The sequence below is a fragment of the Scyliorhinus torazame genome, chromosome 29, assembly GCF_047496885.1.
Source record: "Scyliorhinus torazame isolate Kashiwa2021f chromosome 29, sScyTor2.1, whole genome shotgun sequence".
Taxonomy (NCBI): Eukaryota; Metazoa; Chordata; class Chondrichthyes; order Carcharhiniformes; family Scyliorhinidae; genus Scyliorhinus; species Scyliorhinus torazame.
Window position 1 is genome coordinate 9,838,973 of NC_092735.1, and position 19,558 is coordinate 9,858,530.

At 52.1% G+C, this 19,558-nt stretch overlaps 1 protein-coding gene across 2 annotated transcripts in view; it reads right to left on the reverse strand.

The window, feature by feature from the left end:
• Positions 1-18,442, reverse strand: part of LOC140403846 (coiled-coil domain-containing protein 134-like) — a 47,603-nt gene extending 29,161 nt beyond the window's left edge. The window contains exons 1-2 of one of the 2 annotated variants that reach the window (XM_072492034.1): positions 18,305-18,442; positions 1,520-1,628 (exon numbers count right to left, since the gene is read on the reverse strand). In XM_072492034.1, the coding sequence (XP_072348135.1) occupies positions 1,520-1,622 (103 nt within the window). In that variant the 5' untranslated portion in view covers positions 1,623-1,628; positions 18,305-18,442. The remainder of the gene's footprint in view (positions 1-1,519; positions 1,629-18,304) is intronic. The other variant, XM_072492033.1, reaches the window with a different exon arrangement.
• Positions 18,443-19,558: the final 1,116 nt, after the last annotated feature.

The following is a 19,558-nucleotide window of genomic DNA, read 5'->3' on the forward strand; positions in this document are numbered from 1 at the left end:
AGTGAAGCCCGTGCCCAATGTACAGCAGACACCTCCAATCCTTCCGCAACGTTGCCTCCGCAAAATCCTGCAAATCCACTGGCAGGATAGGGGTACCAACCTGAGCGTCCCCTCCCAGGCCAATATCTCCAGTGTCGAGGTACTGGTCAAGCCACACAGCCCACATGCCCCACACGAGACCCCCGAAACAAGTGCTCTACTCCGAGCTCCACAATGACAAGAGGTCACTAGGAGGGCAGAGGAAACGCAAAGAGGACACTCTGAAAGCCTCTGGCAGCACGGTAGCACAAGTGGTTAGCACTGAGGCTTCACAGCTCCAGGGTCCCAGGTTCAATTCCCCGCTGGGTAACTGTCTGTGCGGAGTCTGCACATTCTCCCCCGTGTCTGCGTGGGTTTCCTCCGGGTGCTCCGGTTTCCTCCCACAGTCCAAAGACGTGCAGGTTAGGTGCATTGGCAATGTTAAATTGTCCTTAGTGACCAAAAAGGTTAGGAGGGGTTATTGAGTTATGGGGATAGGGTGGAAGTGAGGGCTTAAGTGGGTCGGTGCAGACTCGATGGGCCGAATGGCCTCCTTCTGCACTGTATGTTCTATGTTCTAAATAAATGTAACAAGGGTGGCATGCTGCTTCACAGCGACTCAAAACATGATCTCTCTTTTTCCCTCTCCACAGATGCTGCCAGGTTTTCCCAGCATTTTCTGTTTTTATTGAAGCAGATTAGATGAGGGTTTGCGTGGGAGATAATCACCTGTACGGACCGTGTGGGCTCGCTTAGAACTTCTATATCATTTCAATGGAATTCATAGTTTTAGCTCCACCTTCCCTTCTCTCCCTCCTTCCCTCCGCCCCCTTAATCAAGTGGTCACACGGACAGAGGAATGGGAGCAAACCGGACGAATGTTCAGCCCCCTCCCCCCCGCCATTCACCTTGATGTCTCAAAATCTAGAATTTCATACATCTCTGGGTGGGATCCCCCCCTCGCATGTGTTCCAGCAGCGGAGGCAGCCCGCCAAAGGCTGGCCGCGTGATCTTCTGGACCCGCCAATGTTTACGGGCTTTTGCACGGCCTGCACCTTCTGCCCTGGAAACCCACCGTGGTGGTGGTGGGTTTGGTGTCACCACACTGAAGATTCACCCCGGCGGGAAGGGATGGAAAATTCCACTCTCTGCCTTGGTCATTCTTTGCGTGATTCTAAATAGTATCAGCAGGCTATTTGACTGCAGAGTTCATCACAGGTGAGCGCAATTCTGTCCTCACCCAACATTTGGAAACAGGAATCATCGGCCAGTGTCCACTAGCTCAAACCTTGGCCCTCCAGAAGAGTGATCAGGACTTCAAGCGAAGGCCCCAGACATGAACCTCCACTGTGCACCAACCCATGGTCTCCCTGGACTATCCCAGGGAGCAGCGTTCTTTGCCATGTTTTGCCGTGACATTTCTAATAGATTGTGAGCAGGCAGCAAGATTGTATCAAATGTGAGACTCCCAGTGAAATCTCATCAGTGCCAGAAAGGATACAGATTTCTAGACTTGGATCCAGGTTTTGTTTCTGGCCATTGGAAGGTTTGAATGCATTTGAGCATAAACTCATCATAATCACACAGATCGGTAGGACATCCATGATCTACTGTAAAGAAAAATAAACATGTTGTGAATCGGTTTCATTGATATTTCCATCCAATCTCACAGCATCATCCTCAGCGCACTGCACAATTTTGAAACCTGGAGCTTTTCACTCACTGGACAAAGGATGGTATTTGGGAGTTTTAGAAATGTTAGAGAGTGTGGAAGGAGTTCCACGCTGCATCAATAAGTGAATTTCTTCCAAAGCTCGGAGAGTTATCAAGCATTCCCAGCTCAGCTACAACATAGGTGTGATCTTGGGCAAAGTTACCTTAAACTTTCTCACCCATCCCGTTCGACAGGTGTGACTAAAATGACATAGCCACGGACCTCGATTTCATTCAACACATTCCTTTAAATGCAAATTTAGAGTACGCAATTATTTTTTCCCAATTAAGGGCAATTTAGCGTGGCCAATCCACCTAACCTACACATCTATTGGGTTGTGGGGGGTGAGACCCACGCAGACACGGGGAGAACGTGCAAACGCCACAAGAATAGTGACCCGGGGCCGGGATCGAACCCGGGTCCACGGCGGCGTGAGGCAGCAGTGCTAACCACTGCACCACCGTGTTGCCCTCAACAGACAAATAGACCTCCTGCCCCCACCACCGGCCAAGATGCCATGGGGAGGGGGAGGGGGATCTCACCCCTTGTTTATCACTTTAAAAAAAAACATAATTAATCTCACAGTCATTCACCTACAACCATTGGACAGCGGTCAGGTGAACTGTAACCTGTGAAAACTTACAATGAGTATCCGTAACCGCCGCAGGCCGACTGGATTTCCCATCATTTCAGTATTCCGGCGCTGCATATAAACTTACAATTTGGCCGGAATTCTCTGCCGTCGGGTTCCCTGTTTCCGCCGGGAACGCCCCCTGCCCCGCGGGTTTCCCAGCGACGTGAGGGGGCAGCAATGGTGAGTCCCATTGACAAGCAGCAGGAATAGAGAATCCCGCCACAGGTGAACGGCGCGCTGCCCAGAAACACGCCTGGGGAACCAGGGAATCTGGCCCAAAGTAAACACATTCATAGATCGTAGTATTCATCACAGAATTCGGCCCATCGAGTCTACACCGGCCCCCGAAAGAGCACCCAACCCAAGTCCACATCTCCCTCTATCCCCAGCAACCCAACGTTTGGACACTAAGGGGCAATTTATCACGGTCAATCCACCAAACCCGCACGCCTTTGGACTGTGGGAGGGAAGCCGGAGCACCCGGAGGAAACCCATGCAGACACGGGGAGGACGTGCAGACTCCGCACAGACAGTCACCCAAGCCAGAATTCGAACCTGGAACCCTGGCGCTGTGAAGCAACAGTGCCAACCACTGTGCTACCGTGCCACCCGCCTAAAGTAAACGGCTACAAAAGAAAGATGGAGAAGGAAACAGTACTGGCAAATAGCTAGACGTTTTGTAGGTGTGTGGATTCTCGATCCGTAATTGGTGGGCTGGAGCACAGCACTTACCACAGGGATGTTAACAACACCCGTTTATTCAGCACCCTTACTGTAACTAAAACATCCCAAGCGGCTTCGTGGGAACATTATCAAGTTTAACACTGAGCCACTTACAGAGATATTACATCAAATGACCAAAAGCTTGGTCAGAGGGGATGGTTTTAAGAGGGAAAGTGAGGTAGAGAGGTGGAGAGATGTGCTGAGGGAATTCCGTGCTCGGTCTGAAGGCACAGCCGTCAATGGGGCAGTGATTATAACTGGATAGGCACAAGAGGCCAGAATTAGAGGAGCAGAGAGATCTCGGAGGGTTATGGGCGAGAGGAGATTACTGAGATAGGGAGGGAGCGGGGGGTGGGGGGGGGGGGGGGGGGGGGTGGGAGGCCATGGAGGGATCTTAAAACAAGGGTGAGAAATCTAAGATCAGGACACTGCTTGACCAGGAACTAATGTAGACCAGTGAGCACTGGGGTGATACGTGAATAGGACTTGCTGCCAGGTCAGTTAAGACACCGGCAGAGTTTATGGAGGGAGACCAGCCAGGCGTCTGTTGCAATCGTCGAGTCTGGAGGTAGCGATGGAATGATGACGGTTTCACTCACAGATGAGCTCAGAGAGGGGTGACGCTGCGGGAAGTGGGTAGATTGGTACACCTCTCATTACGATACGGCAAAGATTATCATAAGCACCTAATAACTTTTGGTAAAAGAACAGGATAAACCAACCACTGGGTTTACACATCTAGAAGAAAACAGGTTTAGTATTTCTAGTAACATTACAATCACAGAATCATTACAAGGTGCCGCATAGGAAGCTGTTAAATAAGTTAAGAGCCCATGGGTGTTAAGGGTATAAGATCCTGGGGACTTCCGTTCGGCAGCTCCCGCCGGGAACGGACTTTTGGGATCTTCAGAGGGGCCCCAACAGCAATTGTTCGACGGCTTCCAGTGTGGGAAGGTGACAGCAAGGTCCCCCCGACATTATATGGATTGGAACAGGAGTGGAGCGTTAAAAAAGTGATCCTGGTGCAGCGAAAAGTGCGAGGGAGGAGAAGCAAGATGGCGGCGGGCGGAGGCCAAGCAGCGTGGGCGCAGTGGTCGCAGGAGCAGCAGGAGTTTCTTAAACGCTGCTTTGCGGAGCTGAAGGCAGAAATGCTGGCGCCAATGAAGGCGGCGATTGAGAATCTTGTGGAGACCCAGAAGGCCCAAGGGGCGGCGATCTGGGAGGTGCGGCAAAAAGCTTTGGAGAACGAGGACGAGATCTTGGGCCTGGCGGTGAAGGTGAAGGCGAACGAGGCGCTGCACAAGAGGTGGGCGGAGAAATTAGAGCACCTGGAGAATAGGTCGAGGAGGAAGAATCTTCAGATTCTGGGTCTCCCTGAAGGAGTGGAGGGGCCCGATGCCGGGTCATATATGAGCACGATGCTCAATTCGCTGATGGGCGCGGGAGCTTTCCCGAGGCCCCTGGAGCTGATCGGGTCCTGGCAAAGAGACCCAAAGCCAACGAGCCGCCAAGGGCTGTAGTGGTGAGGTTTCACCGCTTTATGGACAGAGAGTGTGTCCTGAGATGGGCCAAAAAAGAGCGGAGCAGCAGGTGGGAAAACACGGAGATCCAAATTGATCAAGTCTGGAGTGCGGAGGTGGCTAAGAAGAGGGCTGGTTTCAACCGGGCTAAGGCGGTGCTCCATCGGAAGGGGGTGAAGTTCGGGATGCTGCAGCCAGCGCGATTGTGGGTTACGTTCCAAGATCGGCACCACTATTTTGAAACGTCTCATGAGGCATGGAGCTTTATACAGACTGAAAAGTTGGACTCAAATTGAGGGTTTGTCGTGGGGGGATGTTTACTGTGTTTACCGTGTTTGGGGAATGTTCTTTTTGTTTGAGTGCTGGGTGGGGATGGGTGAATGGATTTGATGTGGGGGTTATGGGAGAGTGTGGGCGTCAGCGTTGGAGGGGCAGGGCCCCACAGAGGAAGAGGGGGGGGTGGAGGCCCGGGGATGGGGAGTTGGGGTAAGGAAAAAGGAGCTGCGCCAGAGGGGGCGGGGCCGGCTCAGGAAAGCGCGGGCTTTTTCCCGCGTTAGGGAAGGATGGGGGTGGGGGGGGGGGGCGGTGCTGGAGAGGAGTGCACACTGACTGCCAAGGGGTGGGGGGATTCTCACACTGGGGGGTCGATGGAATGGCAAGAGGGGCCGGGGTCAGCAGGAGTCAGCTGACTTACGTGAGTGTCACGGGGGAGCAAAATGGCTAGATGAGGATCTAGTTGGGGGGGGGGGGGGGGGGGGGGGGGCTGGGTTGCTGCTGCATTGGCCAAAAGGGAGCTGGAAGTAGGAGAGGTAGTCAGGGCGGGGGTCCGCCGCCTGGGGGACTGGAGGGTGCGGGCATGTGGCTGGCCTAGAAAAGGAGATGGCTAGTCGACGGGGGGGCGCGAGTAACCCCCCGATCCGGCTGATAACTTGGAATGTGAGGGGCCTGAACGGGCCGGTCAAGAGGGCCCGGGTGTTCGCGCACTTAAAGAGACTGAAGGCAGACGTGGTTATGCTTCAGGAGTCACATCTGAAGGTGGCAGATCAGGTTAGGCTGAGAAAGGGATGGGTAGGGCAGGTCTTTCATTCAGGGCTGGATGCGAAGAACAGAGGGGTTGCAATACTGGTGGGGAAGCGGGTGTCATTCGAGGCACTGAATATTGTAGTGGATAATGGAGGTCGATATGTGATGGTGAGCGGTAGGTTGCAGGGGGTGCGGGTGGTACTGGTGAACGTATATGCCCCGAATTGGGATGATGCCAGATTTATGAAACGCATGCTGGGTCGGATTCCGGATCTGGAGGTAGGAAGCTTGATAATGGGGGGGGGGGGGGGGGGGATTTCAACACGGTGCTGGACCCAGCACTGGACCGTTCTAGGTCCAGGACGGGTAAGAGGCCGGCTGCGGCCAAGGTGCTCAGGGGGTTTATGGACCAGATTGGGGGAGTGGATCCATGGAGGTTTGCCAGGCCGCTGGCCAGGGAATTTTCCTTCTTTTCCCACGTCCAAAGAGCCTACTCCCGGATAGATTTTTTCATTTTGAGTAGGGCGCTAATCCTGAAAGTGGAGGGAACGGAATATTCGGCCATAGCCATCTCGGACCACGCCCCGCACTGGGTGGAGCTGGAGTTGGAGGAGGAGAGGGACCAGCACCCGCTGTGGCGCTTCGATGTAGGACTGTTGGCGGATGAGGGGGTGTGCGGGCGGGTGCGGGGGTGTATTGAAAGATATTTGAAGGCCAATGACAACGGGGAGGTGCAGGTGGGGGTAGTCTGGGAGGCATTGAAGGCGGTGGTCAGGGGAGAGCTAATCTCCATTAGGGCCCACAGGGAGAAGAGAGAGGGGAGGGAGAGGGAGAGGTTGGTGGGGGAGATTTTAAGGGGAGACAGGAGGTATGCAGAGGCCCCTGAGGAGGGGCTACTTAGGAAGCGATGGAACCTCCAGACGGAATTCAACCTGTTGATCACGGGGAAAGCAGAGGCACAGTGGAGGGCGACGTACGAGTATGGGAAGAAGGCGAGTCAGATGCTGGCACATCAGCTTCCTAAGAGGGAGGCAGCGAGGGAGATTGGTGGAGTTGAGGATAGAGGGGGGAATACGGTGCGGAGTGCGGTGAGAATAAACAAGGTATTTAGGGACTTCTATGGGGATCTGTACAGGTCTGAGCCCCAGCAGGGGAGGAGGGGATGCGACGATTCCTAGATCAGCTGAGGTTCCCGAGGGTGGAGGAGGAGGAGGTGGCTGGTTTGGGGGCGCCGATTGGGCTGGAGGAGCTGGTTAAAGGATTGGGGTGCATGCAGGCGGGGAAGGCCCCGGGGCCGGATGGGTTCCCGGTTGAATTCTACAGGAAATAAGTGGACCTGCTGCTACTGAGGACTTTTAATAAGGCGAGGGAGGGGGAGACCTTGCCCCCGAAATGTCAGGGCGCTGATTTCTTTGATCTTGAAGCGGGACAAGGATCCATTGCAATGTGGGTCGTATAGACCGATCTCGCTCCTCAATGTGGATGCCAAGTTGCTGGCGAAGGTGCTGGCTACGAGAATTGAGGACTTGTCCCAGGGGTGATTCATGAGGACCAGACGGGATTTGTGAAGGGTAGGCAGCTAAATACTAATGTGCGGAGGCTCCTCAATGTGATTATGATGCCCTCGGTGGAGGGAGAAGCAGAGGTAGTGGCAGCTATGGACGCAGAGAAGGCCTTTGATCGGGTGGAGTGGGAGTATCTTTGGGAAGTGTTGCGGAGGTTTGGGTTCGGGGAGGGGTGCATCAGTTGGGTCAGGCTGCTATATCGAGCCCCAGTGGCGGGTGTGGCTACGAACCGGCGGAGGTCGGAGTACTTTCGGCTGTACCGGGGGACGAGGCAGGGGTGCCCCTTATCCCCCTTGTTGTTTGCACTGGCAATTGAGCCGCTGGCCATGGCACAGAGGGAGTCCAGGAAATGGAGGGGAATGGTCCGGGAGGGAGAGGAACACCGCGTGCCGTTGTATGCCGACGACCTGTTGTTGTATGTTGCGGATCCAGTGGAGGGGACGGCGGAGGTCATGCGGATCCTTAGGGAGTTGGGGGACTTTTCGGGGTATAAACTCAACGTAGGGAAGAGTGAGCTCTTTGTGGTGCATTCAGGGGACCAGGGAAGGGGGATAGACGAGCTACCGCTGAAGAGGGCGGAAAGGAGCTTTCGGTACCTAGGGATCCAAGTAGCTAGGAGTTGGGGGGCCCTGCACAAGCTCAATTTGACGCGGTTGGTGGAGCAGATGGAGGAGGATTTTAAAAGATGGGATATGCTGCCCCTCTCACTGGCGGGTAGGGTGCAGTCGGTCAAAATGACGGTCCTCCCGAGGTTTCTCTTTGTGTTCCAGTGCCTTCCCATTATGATCCCCAAGGCCTTTTTCAAACGGGTAAGCAGGAGCATCATGGGATTTGTGTGGGCAAATAAGACCCCAAGGGTGAAGAGGGTGTTTCTGGAGCGTAGCAGGGACAGGGGGGTGGCTGGCGCTGCCGAATTTGTGTGGCTATTATTGGGCAGCCAATGTGGCGATGATCCGTAAGTGGGAAATGGAGGGAGAGGGGGTGGCGTGGAAGAGGCTAGAGATGGCGTCCTGTGTGGGCACGAGCCTGAGGGCGCTGGCGACGGCACCACTGCCGCTCTCGTCGGCAAGGTACACCACGAGTCCGGTGGTGGCGGCGACGCTGAAGATCTGGGGGCAGTGGAGGCGACACAGGGGCGAGGTGGGTCCCCGATTCGGGAGAATCATCGGTTCCTCCCGGGAAGGATGGATGGGGGGTTTCGGAGCGGGCATTGGGCAGGGATTAGGAGAATGGGGGACCTGTTCATGTCGTGCCCGGCGCTGGATGGGTTTTGAAAGGGTTCTGCTAGGACTATGTCCAAGGCGGTGAACGCCCGGGTCAAACCGAGCTGGGGATTAGCATTATTTGGGGTATCAGACGAGCCGGGATTGCAGGAGGCGAAAGAGGCCGGTATTGTGGCCTTTGCGTCCCTGGTAGCCCGGCGGAGGATTTTGCTACTATGGAAAGATGCGAAGCCCCCTCGTGTGGAAGCTTGGATCAATGACATGGCTGGGTTCATCAAGCAAGAGAGGATAAAGTTTGCCTTGCGAGGGTCTGTGCAAGGGTTCCTCAGGCGGGTGGCAGCCGTTCCTAGACTATCTCGTGGATCGTTAGGAGGAGGTCAGCAGCAGAAGCCCAAGGGCGGGGGGGGGGGGGTTTCCTTTGGGTTGGCGTTTGGGTGAAGGTGTTTTTTTTCCCCTATTTGTGTTTTTAAATGTTATATGGAGGGTTATTGTATATGGGGGAAATCCAATGTATAATTTCTGATTGTTGTGTTGTTTCTTTCTTTCTTGTTGGGGGGTTTGTTGAAAATGTGTTGAATAATTTGAATAAATATATATATTTTTTAAAGGGTAAGATCCTGGCATGGATAGAGGGATTGGCTGACTGGCAGAGAGCGGTGATAAAGGAGTCTTTTTCAGGATGGCAGCAGGTGACTAGTGGTGTTAGAACCACAACTTTTCGCAATGTACATTAATGATCTGGAAGAAGGAACGGAGGGCATTGTTTAAGTTTGCAGATGATACAAAGATCTGTCGAGGGACAGGTAGTGTTGAGGAAGCAGGGGGGCTGCAGAAGGACTTGGACAGGCCCGGAGAGTGGGTAAAGAAGTGGCAGATGGGGATACAATGTGGAAAAGTGTGAGGTTATACATTTTGGTAGGAAGAATGGAGGCATAGGTTTATTTTCTAAATGGGAAAAGGCTTCAGAAATCCGAGACACAAAGGGACTCAGGAGTCCTAGTTCAAGATTCTGTTAAGGTTAACGTGCAGGCTCAGTCTGCAGTTAGGAAGGAAAATGCAAGGGGCTGGTTTAGCACAGGGTTAAATCGCTGGCTTTGAAAGCAGACCAAGGCAGGCCAGCAGCACAGTTCAATTCCCGTACCAGCCTCCCCGAACAGGCGCCGGAATGTGGCGACTAGGGGCTTTTCACAGTAACTTCATTTGAAGCCTACTTGTGACAATAAGCGATTTTCATTTCATTTCATGTTAGCATTCACGTCAAGAGGACGAGAATACAAGACCAGGGATGTACTTCTGAGGCTGTATAAGGCTCTGGTCAGACCCCATTTGGAATATTGTGAGCAGTTTTGGGCCCCCTATCCAAGGAAGGATGTGCTGGGGCCTTGGAAAGGGTCCAGAGGAGGTTCACAAGAATGATCCCTGGTATGAAGAACTTGTTGTATGAGGAACGGTTGAGGACTCGTGCTACTATGGAAAGATGCGAAGCCCCCTAGTGTGGAAGCTTGGATCAATAGGATCCCCCCTCATCCTTCTAACCTCCAACGAGGGTCTGTACTCGTTGGAGGTTAGAAGGATGAGGGGGGATCCTATTGAAACTTACAGGATACTGCGAGGCCTGGACAGAGTGGACGTGGAGAGGATGTTTCCACTTGTAGGAAAAACGAGAATCCGAGGAAACAGCCTCAGACTGAAGGGACGATCCTTTAAAACAGAGATGAGGAGGAATTTCTTCAGCCAGAGGGTGGTGAATCTGTGGAACTCTTTGCCGCAGAAGGCTGTGGAGGCTAAATCACTGAGTGTCTTTAAGACAGAGATAGATAGGTTCTTAATTAATAAGGGGTTCAGGGGTCATAGGATGAGAAACATATCAGCCATGATTGAATGGCAGAGCAGGCTTGATGGGCCGAATGGCCTAATTCTGCTCCAATGTCTTATGATTTTACATTGCAGAGGGGGCCATTTGGCCCATCAAGTCTGCTCTGGCTCTCTGAAATAGTGTCCAACGGTTGCAGGGATTGGGCCGAGGTAGGACGCCAAGGGGAAATCTGGCAGGTCCAATCCACCGAACCTGCACATCTTTGGACTGTGGCAAGAACCCGGAGGAAACTCACGGAGACACTGGGAGAATGTGCAAACTCCACACTATCACCCGAGGTTGGAATCAAACGGGTCCCTGGAGATGTGAGAGAGCAGTGCAAACCACTGTGCCACTCCTTTTAACGTATGATGCTAGTTAATTTTGTACCTGTCCTGTAGCTGGTGCATTGAAGTTGGGGGAAGGGTGAGAGTGAGCACAGATAGTTTTGCCATACATCTTATTTACTTTACACCAGACAAATTCAATTCAAGTGACAACCCCAATCCGGTGCTCAACATTCGCCCGCACACAAAAATCAAAACCAAATGACCACGGAAGCTCGATATCTGAAATTAACACAGAAAATGCTGGATAAACTCGACAGTTCTGTGGAGCATCTGTGGAAAGAGAATAGAGTTAATGTTTCGAGTTTGTATGACACTTCCAGTTCTGTAGAAGGGTAATTTTGGACTCAAAACGTTAACTCTGCTTTTCTCTGTGCAGATGCTGCTAGACCCGCTGAGTTTATCCAGCATTTTCAGCTTTTATTTCCGATGCCCACACATATTCACTTCTGGCAGGAATGGCTGGATAGTCATGGGGAGTGTAAATCCCAGCTTAATTCCTCCATCCACACCCTCAGGGATGCCGAGATCAACTGCAGTGTTACACTTATTGATGTCAGCTAACTCAAGACCAGAATTGGAACTGGCTCTCTGGCCAGTGAGTTGCAGGTTAACATTACCGTGTCATCAGAGATTATCATAGAATTTACAGTGCAGAAGGAGGCCATTCCGCCCATCGAGTCTGCACCAGCTCTTGGAAAGAACACCCGACCCAAGGTCAACACCTCCACCCTATCCCCATAACCCAGGGAATAGATAGGATAGATGCGGGCAGGTTGTTTCCACTGGCGGGTGAAAGCAGAACCAGGGGGCATAGCCTCAAAATAAGGGGAAGTAGATTTAGGACTGAGTTTAGGAGGAACTTCTTCACCCAAAGGGTTGTGAATCCATGGAATTCCTTGCCCAGTGAAGCAGTAGAGGCTCCTTCATTAAATGTTTTTCAGATAAAGATAGATAGTTTTTTGAAGAATAAAGGGATTAAGGGTTATGGTGTTCGGGCCGGAAAGTGGAGCTGAGTCCACAAAAGATCAGCCATGATCTCATTGAATGGCGGAGCAGGCTCGAGGGGCCAGATGGCCTACTCCTATTCCTGCTCTTAGTTCTTATGTTCTAACCCCACCCAACACTAAAGGCAATTTTGGACACCAAGGGCAATTTATCATGTCCAATCCACCTAACCTGCACATCTTTGGACTGTGGGAGGAAACCGGAGCACCCAGAGGAAACCCACGCACACACGGGGAGGATGTGCAGACTCCGCACAGACAGTGACCCAAGCCGGAATGGAACCTGGAACCCTGGAGCTGTGAAGCAATTGTGCTATCCACAATGCTACCGTGCTGCCCCAAAGATCTGATTATTACTGTGCCATCAGAGCGCTGATTATTACTGTGCCATCAGTGATCTGATTATTACTGTGCCATCAGAGGGTGGATTAGTACTGTGCCATCAGAGGGTGGATTAGTACTGTGCTATCAGAGGGTGGATTATTACTGTGCCATCAGAGGGCTGATTATTACTATGCCATCAGAGAGTGGATTATTACTGTGCCATCAGAGAGCGGAATATTACTGTGCCATCAGAGAGCTGATTATTACTGTGCCATCAGAGGGCTGATCATTACTGTGCCATCAGAGATCTGATTATTACTGTGCCATCAGAGGGCTGATTATTACTGTGCCGTCAGAGGGACGATTATTACTGTGCCATCAGAGGGCAGATTATTACTGTGCCATCAGAGAGCTGATTATTACTGCGCCATCAGAGAGCTGATTATTACTGTGCCAGAGAGTAGATTATTACTGTGCCATCTGAGAGCTGATTATTATTGTGCCAGAGAGCAGATTATTACTGTGCCATCATGAGAGTTTGGCTGATGATCGATAAATGAGAGTTTGGCTCAAGATGGATTGGAACTTTATGGGAAAAACAAAATGTTAGATAAAGCTTTGTGTGAAGAAATGTCAAGACAGGCTTCTGGTAGCAAAATGTATCACTTGTTTTTGAACCAGACAAATTGCAGTAACTGCCTTGGGAATGGGTGCACTAGGCTTAAAGATAATTATAATTGAGGGGGCTGAATTAGAATTGAGCTGAGAGCACAGATAGAAATGCGAGGGAGCTGCCCTCAGAAATGAACCAAAAATGTATCAATCCTGCTGTTAGATGTATTGACTTTGGCTTGCTGGTGTAACTCTCAAGAGATACAGTGGTCATAGCCCCGGCCGAGAAATAAACATATGTTAAAGTAACGAGGTGTTCGACTGATCATTTCATCCGGACTGGCTGCAAAAGAATCCTCAATCAGAGAGCTGATTATTACTGTGCCAGAGAGCTGATTATTACTGTGCCAACAGAGGGCTGATTATTACTGTGCCATCAGAGAGCTGATTATTACTGTGCCATCAGAGAGCTGATTATTACTGTGCCATCAGAGAGCTGATTATTACTGTGCCAGAGAGCTGATTATTACTGTGCCAGAGAGCTGATTATTACTGTGCCAGAGGGCAGATTATTACTGTGCCATCAGAGGGCTGATTATTACCGCGCCATCAGAGAGCTGATTATTACTGTGCCAGAGCAAATTATTACTGTGCCATCAGAGAGCTGATTATTACTGTGCCAGAGCAGATTATTACTGTGCCATCGGAGAGATGATTATTACTGTGCCAGAGAGCTGATTATTACTGTGCCATTATTTTACTTACAGCTTCACGTGAACTAGAAAGGTTAATAATCGTAACAACTCCTTTTACTTTTAAACACTTTATTCATCACCCTACTGTTATGGTCCAGAGTTTAGAGAACCCCAAAGTATATCATGGAGTTCACCTGACGCACAACTTTTAATAGATTGTGGTATGGGGAGCACACGGCCCACTCTACAGGTGTGGTACAGCAGAAATGGAAAAGTATTTTTCAAAGCAAAACAATGTTTATTCTATGAACTCAAGTTAACCTTTTAAAACATACAGTGAACATCTCAGCAACCATCAATTCAGATAGAACCCCCAAGGAATACAACACTATGTAATCCTTAATAAATTCCCGAACAACATCCAGAAGACAAAAGACCCTTTTAACACAGAGATCAGGTTTAAATTCTCTAATAAGAGCAGTTATCCCTTTGAAATCACCCAAATGAACTGCCATTTCTGCTGCTAATCTCGCAGTTTTAACCCTTTGCTCTTCCACATGAGTTCTCGCTACATCAGGAATTGAATTTTTAAATTCCTCCAAAAGCATAATTTCTCTGAGAGTTTCATACGTTTGGTCTATTTTCAAAGCCCTTATCCACCTATCAAAATTACTCTGTTTGAGCCTTTCAAACTCCATGTATGTTTGACCAAACTCTTCCCTTAAATTTCTAAACCTGTGTCTGTAGGCTTCAGGCACTAGTTCATATGCACCTAAGATGGATTTTTTCACCTCTTCATACGTCCCAGATACCTCCTCCGGTAGTGATGCAAACACTTCACTAGCCCTACCTATCAGCTTTGTTTGAATCAGTAATACCACATGTCCTGTGGCCATTTCATTTGTTTAGCCACCTTCTCAAATGAAATGAAAAAGGCTTCCACCTCCTTCTCGTCAAACTTTGGCAATGCTTGCACATATTTAAATAGATCCCCACCAAGCCTTCGACTATGACGCTCTTTCTCACTATCCTCATCACTATCATCCAACTGAACGTTTCCCTTTACATCTGCCAATTTTAACTGACTGTCATGTTTCATGGCCATTTTCTGAAGTTCAAACTCTCTCTTTATCTTTTTCCCTGATCTGTATCTCCCTTTATCTTTCTTTTTGTTCTCCTAGGGCTATTCTTTCTTTTCTCCTTTCTTCTCTCTCCTTTTCTTTTTCCTCTCTCTCTCTCTGTCCTCTCTTTCGTATTCAAGCTGCTTTAATTCTTTCTCATGTTCCATTTGTTTAATTTGCAACTGAATTTTTGCCATTTCCAATGAGTCAAACTGTATCTCAGGCAACTTTAAATGCTTAACCACCGCCATAATTACCACATCCTTTTGCATTTTGTCAGGTAATGTTAACTGCAATGTTCTTGCCAAATCTAACAGTCTGCTTTTAGTCTCTGTTCATAAGGTACTGCGTGTGACCGTCTCCACCCCCCAAAACCTCAGAGCCTCTGAAAGAGCCATTGTCCACAACACACTCCCTACTTAAACTAAAATACCACGCCTGATAAGCAACCACAATATGCTCACCCCTCACTGTCTTTAAGTTCACTACGCCAATCCAATAGATAGACTTTTATCCCCTCGAGCCCCCAATTTGTTATGGGCCAGGGTTTAGAGAACCACAGCAGAACCAGTGTGTGGTACAGCAGAAATGGAAAAGTATTTTGTAAAGCAAAACAATGTTTCTTCTGTGAACTCAAATTAACCTTTTTAAAACATACAGTGAACATCTTAGCAACCATTAATTCAAATACAAAGAACCCCCAAAGAATACAACACTAAGTAATCCTTAATAACTTCCCAAACAACATCCAGAAGACAAAAGAAACACCTTTTAACAGAAGCACATTAGGTTTACATTCACTACTGAGAACATTTATAATTCTGAATTCACCAAATGATCAAGAGATAGTCTTTTCATGGCAGAGAGATCAACAGTACACCCACTCTGTCTGGCTTCAGCTCCAACACTGAAAACAAAACTAAAACACACCCTGCAGCAAACAGCCTAAAACAAAGTAAAAAGCTGACAGACAGCCCAGCTCCGCCCACACTCTGACATCACTGATAAACACCCATTTCTTAAAGGTACATTTCTTAAACACCCATTTTGTAAAGGTACTCTCACATGACACTACATTTCCCAACAATGAAATCCACCCACATTCCTTCTGCATCCAGTTACTTATCCCTTTGAATGTGCCGTGCCCCATGATGTACCGACCAACTATTTTTAGATGACGGGATAACCTCGTAATGGGATGTTTAGTTTGACTCTCCATTCCACAGCCTCCCGAGATGCTGATGGGAAATAAGGAGGTGCCTGCTGCAGAGAGATTGTTAAAAAAGGTATTCTTTTTTGAAAGTTACAAAGCCAAGGCGAAGAGTGGAGTGGATGGGGAAAGCCCTTAATCGATCCTGTTGCTGCTTCAAAAACCAATTCAAATTGAATCCAATTTGGTGTCCCCACCAGAGAGATGCACAAGATCCAAGCTGACAAGAAAAGGGTATTGCACCAGATCTTGGGCTCGGTCTTAGCCAAAAAGGCCAAGAGGCGATGAACCGGGATCTAGATAGGACGGGATCTAAATGGGCCAGGATCTCTGCGGTTGGGGCAGTGATGAGGTGTCCTTTCCACAGACTGTTCCCGTCGCACCATTCTGCCCACCTGGGTAATGGGTTGACAGCATCTGCAATAGTATCAGCTGCAGTTTCCCAGTGCGGCCAGCCTGGTCTTGGGGCCTTGTGCCCTCTGCCCACCCCCCAGCACAGCTTACACACGTTTAGTAGTTTGGCATCAGCAGCAGATTTGTTGCAGAGCCGGACGAATCAGCAATTCAATGTTGAACAAAGCAGTAAGTCACCCCAGTCCAACGGCAGCATCTCCACATCATGAACAAAGCAGTGAGAGACTCAATGGAGGAGCACATGGGATGCAGGAGGAGCTCACCAACCCATGTCTGCTTTTCAATCCACTTCAGTCACAGAACATAGGCCCCCCCCCAGACTGAAGGTGCCTATTCCCCCCCGGACTGAAGGTGCCGATTCCACCCCACCCCCCCCAGACTGAAGATGCCTATTTCCCCCCCCCCACCAGACTGACGATGCCTATCCCCCCCCCCCCACAGACTGAAGGTGCCTATTCCCCCCCCCCCCCACAGACTGAAGGTGCCTCTTTCCCCCCCCCCCTCCCAGGCTGAAGGTGCCTATTCACCCCCCAGGCTGAAGGTGCCTATTCCCCCCCCACCCAGACTGAAGATGACTATCCCCCCACCCCCCCCGACTGAAGGTGCCCACCCCCCCCGACTGAAGGTGCCCACCCCCCCCCCGACTGAAGGTGCCCACCCCTCCCCAACTGAAGGTGCCCACCCCCCCCCCGACTGAAGGTGCCTACCCCCCCCCCCCCCCGACTGAAGGTGCCTGTCTCTCCCCCCCGGACTGAAGGTGCCTGTTCTTCCCCCCCCCCCGACTGAAGGTGCCTGTCTCTCCCCCCCAGACTGAAGGTGCCCACCCCCCCCGACTGAAGATGCCTATTCCCCCCCCCTGACTGAAGGTGCCTATTGCCCCACCCCCAGACTGAAGGTGCCTATTGCCCCACCCCCAGACTGAAGGTGCCTATTTCCCCCCCCCAGACTGAAGGTGCACCCCCCCCCACTGAAGGTGCCTATTCCCCCCCTGACTGAAGGTGCCCACCCCCCCCCGACTGATGGTGCCTATTTCCCCCCCCCCGACTGAAGGTGCCCACCCCCCCGACTGAAGGTGCCCACCCCCCCGACTGAAGGTGCCCACCCCCCCCCCCCGACTGAAGGTGCCTATATCCGCCCCCCCCAGACTGAAGGTGCCTATTGCCCCACCCCCAGACTGAAGGTGCCTATTTCCCCCCCCCAGACCGAAGGTGCACCCCCCCCACTGAAGGTGCCTATTCCCCCCCTGACTGAAGGTGCCCACCCCCCCCCCGACTGATGGTGCCTATTTCCCCCCCCCCGACTGAAGGTGCCCACCCCCCCGACTGAAGGTGCCCATCCCCCCCCCCGACTGAAGGTGCCTATATCCCCCCCCCAGCTTGAAGGTGCCTATTCCCCCCCCCCTCAGACTGAAGGTGCCCATCCCACCCCCCCAGACTGAAGGTGCCTATATCCGCCCCCCCCAGACTGAAGGTGCCTATTCCCCCTCCCCAGACTGAAGGTGCCCATCCCCCCCCAGACTGAAGGTGCCTATTTCCCCCCCCAGACTGAAGGTGCCTATCCCCCCCCCCCCCAAGACTGAAGGTACCCACCCCCCCCCCAGACTGAAGGTACCCACCACCCCCCAGACTGAAGGTGCCCATTCCCCTCCCTCAGACTGAAGGTGCCCATCCCCCCCCCAGGCTGAAGATGCCCATCCCCCCCCAGACTGAAGGTGCCTATTTCCCCCCCCCCAAGACTGAAGGTGCCCAACCCCCCCCCCAGACTGAAGGTGCCTATTCCCCCCCCCAGACTGAAGGTACCACCCCACCAGACTGAAGGCGCCCATTCCCCCCTCCAGACTGATGGTGCCCAACCCCCACCCCAGACTGAAGGTGCCCAACCCCCCCCCCAGACTGAAGGTGCCCAACCCCCCCCCCCCAGGCTGAAGGTGCCCAACCGCCCCCCCCCAGGCTGAAGGTGCCCAACCCCCCCCCCCAGACTGAAGGTGCCTATTCCCCCCCCCCCAGGCTGAAGGTGCCCAACCCCCCCCCCCCAGGCTGAAGGTGCCCAACCCCCCCCCCCCCAGGCTGAAGGTGCCCAACCCCCCCCCCCCCAGGCTGAAGGTGCCCAACCCCCCCCCCCCCCCCCCCAGGCTGAAGGTGCCCAACCCCCCCCCCCCCCCAGGCTGAAGGTGCCTATTTCCCCCCCACCCCAAGCAGGGCTCCATTCGGCCCCTCCAGCCCCGAAGCTCCTTTCCCATTGATGCCGGTGCGCACGGCGCGGACACGGACGGAGGAACAACCGGATCTGTCGGGCCTACCGAGCCGCCAGCTTTGCGCCGCCCTCCTGTCTGAATCACCATCTCCCGGAGCTCCGCTCAGCTCGGCGCCCGCCGCCCGACTGACTCTGCGCATGCGGGCCGGGACCGCGAATCCCGCTAATCAGCTGAGGGCGCGTGGGGCCCGGGGGGGGGGGGGGGCGGGGTCAGTCGCCTCCACCAATCCGCTGCGGAATGAGCCGTGCGCACGCGCTCCCTGCCCTGTCGCTTCCACCAATCAGGATGAGGTGGGTGTGGCTGTATTGGTCCAGCCCCCATGCCCCTGGAGGAGGAAGGGGTGAACCCGCTGCTGTCCCTCTGGTGTAGGTACACCCTCTGTGCTGTTGGGGAGGGAGGTCCAGGATTCTGCCCCAGCCACAGTGAAGGAACGGCCGATATATTTCCAAGTAAGGATGGTGAATGACTTGGAGGAGAGCCTCCAGGTGGTGGGGTTCACGGGTCTTGTCCTTCTAGATGGTAGTGGTCGTGGTTTTGGAAGGTGCTGCCTCAGGAACCTTGATGAGTTCCTGCTGTGCATCTTGTAGCCATGATGTAGAGATGCCAGTGTTGAACTGGGGTGGGCACAGTAAGAAGTCTTATTCCACCAGGTTAAAGTCCAACAGGTTTACTTGGAATCTCTAGCTTTCGGAGCGTTGCTCCTTCATCAGGTGAATGAAGAGTTGGATTTCACAAACAGATATACAGACAAAGTCAATGATGCAAGATGATATTTTGAATGTGAGTCTTTGCAGGTAATGTAGTCTTTACAGGTCCAGATGGTACGACTGGAGGGAGGGATAATCACAAGTGACGGTACACACGGCTGCTGCTGTTTGCCGGTGGTGGAGGGAGTGAATGTTTGTGGAAGGAGGAGCAATCAAGCGGGGCTGCTTTGTCCTGGATGGTGTCGAGCTTCTGGAGTGTTGTTGGAGCTGCGCTCATCCAGGCAAGTGGAGAGTATTCCATCACACTCCTGACTTGTGCCTTGTAGATGGTGGACAGGCGTTGGAGATGCAAGAGATGAGTTACTCACCGCAGGATTCCTAGCCTCTGACCTGCACTTTAGCCACAGTATTGTTGTTAGTTTCTGGTCAGTGGTAACTTCCAGGATGTTGATAGTAGATCCAACTAAGGTCATGTCATTGACTATCAAGCGGAGATTCCCTCTTGTTGGAGATGGTCATTCCTTGGCACTAGTATGACACAAATGTTACTTGCCACTTATCTGCCCAAGCCTGAAAGTTGTCCAGCTCCTGC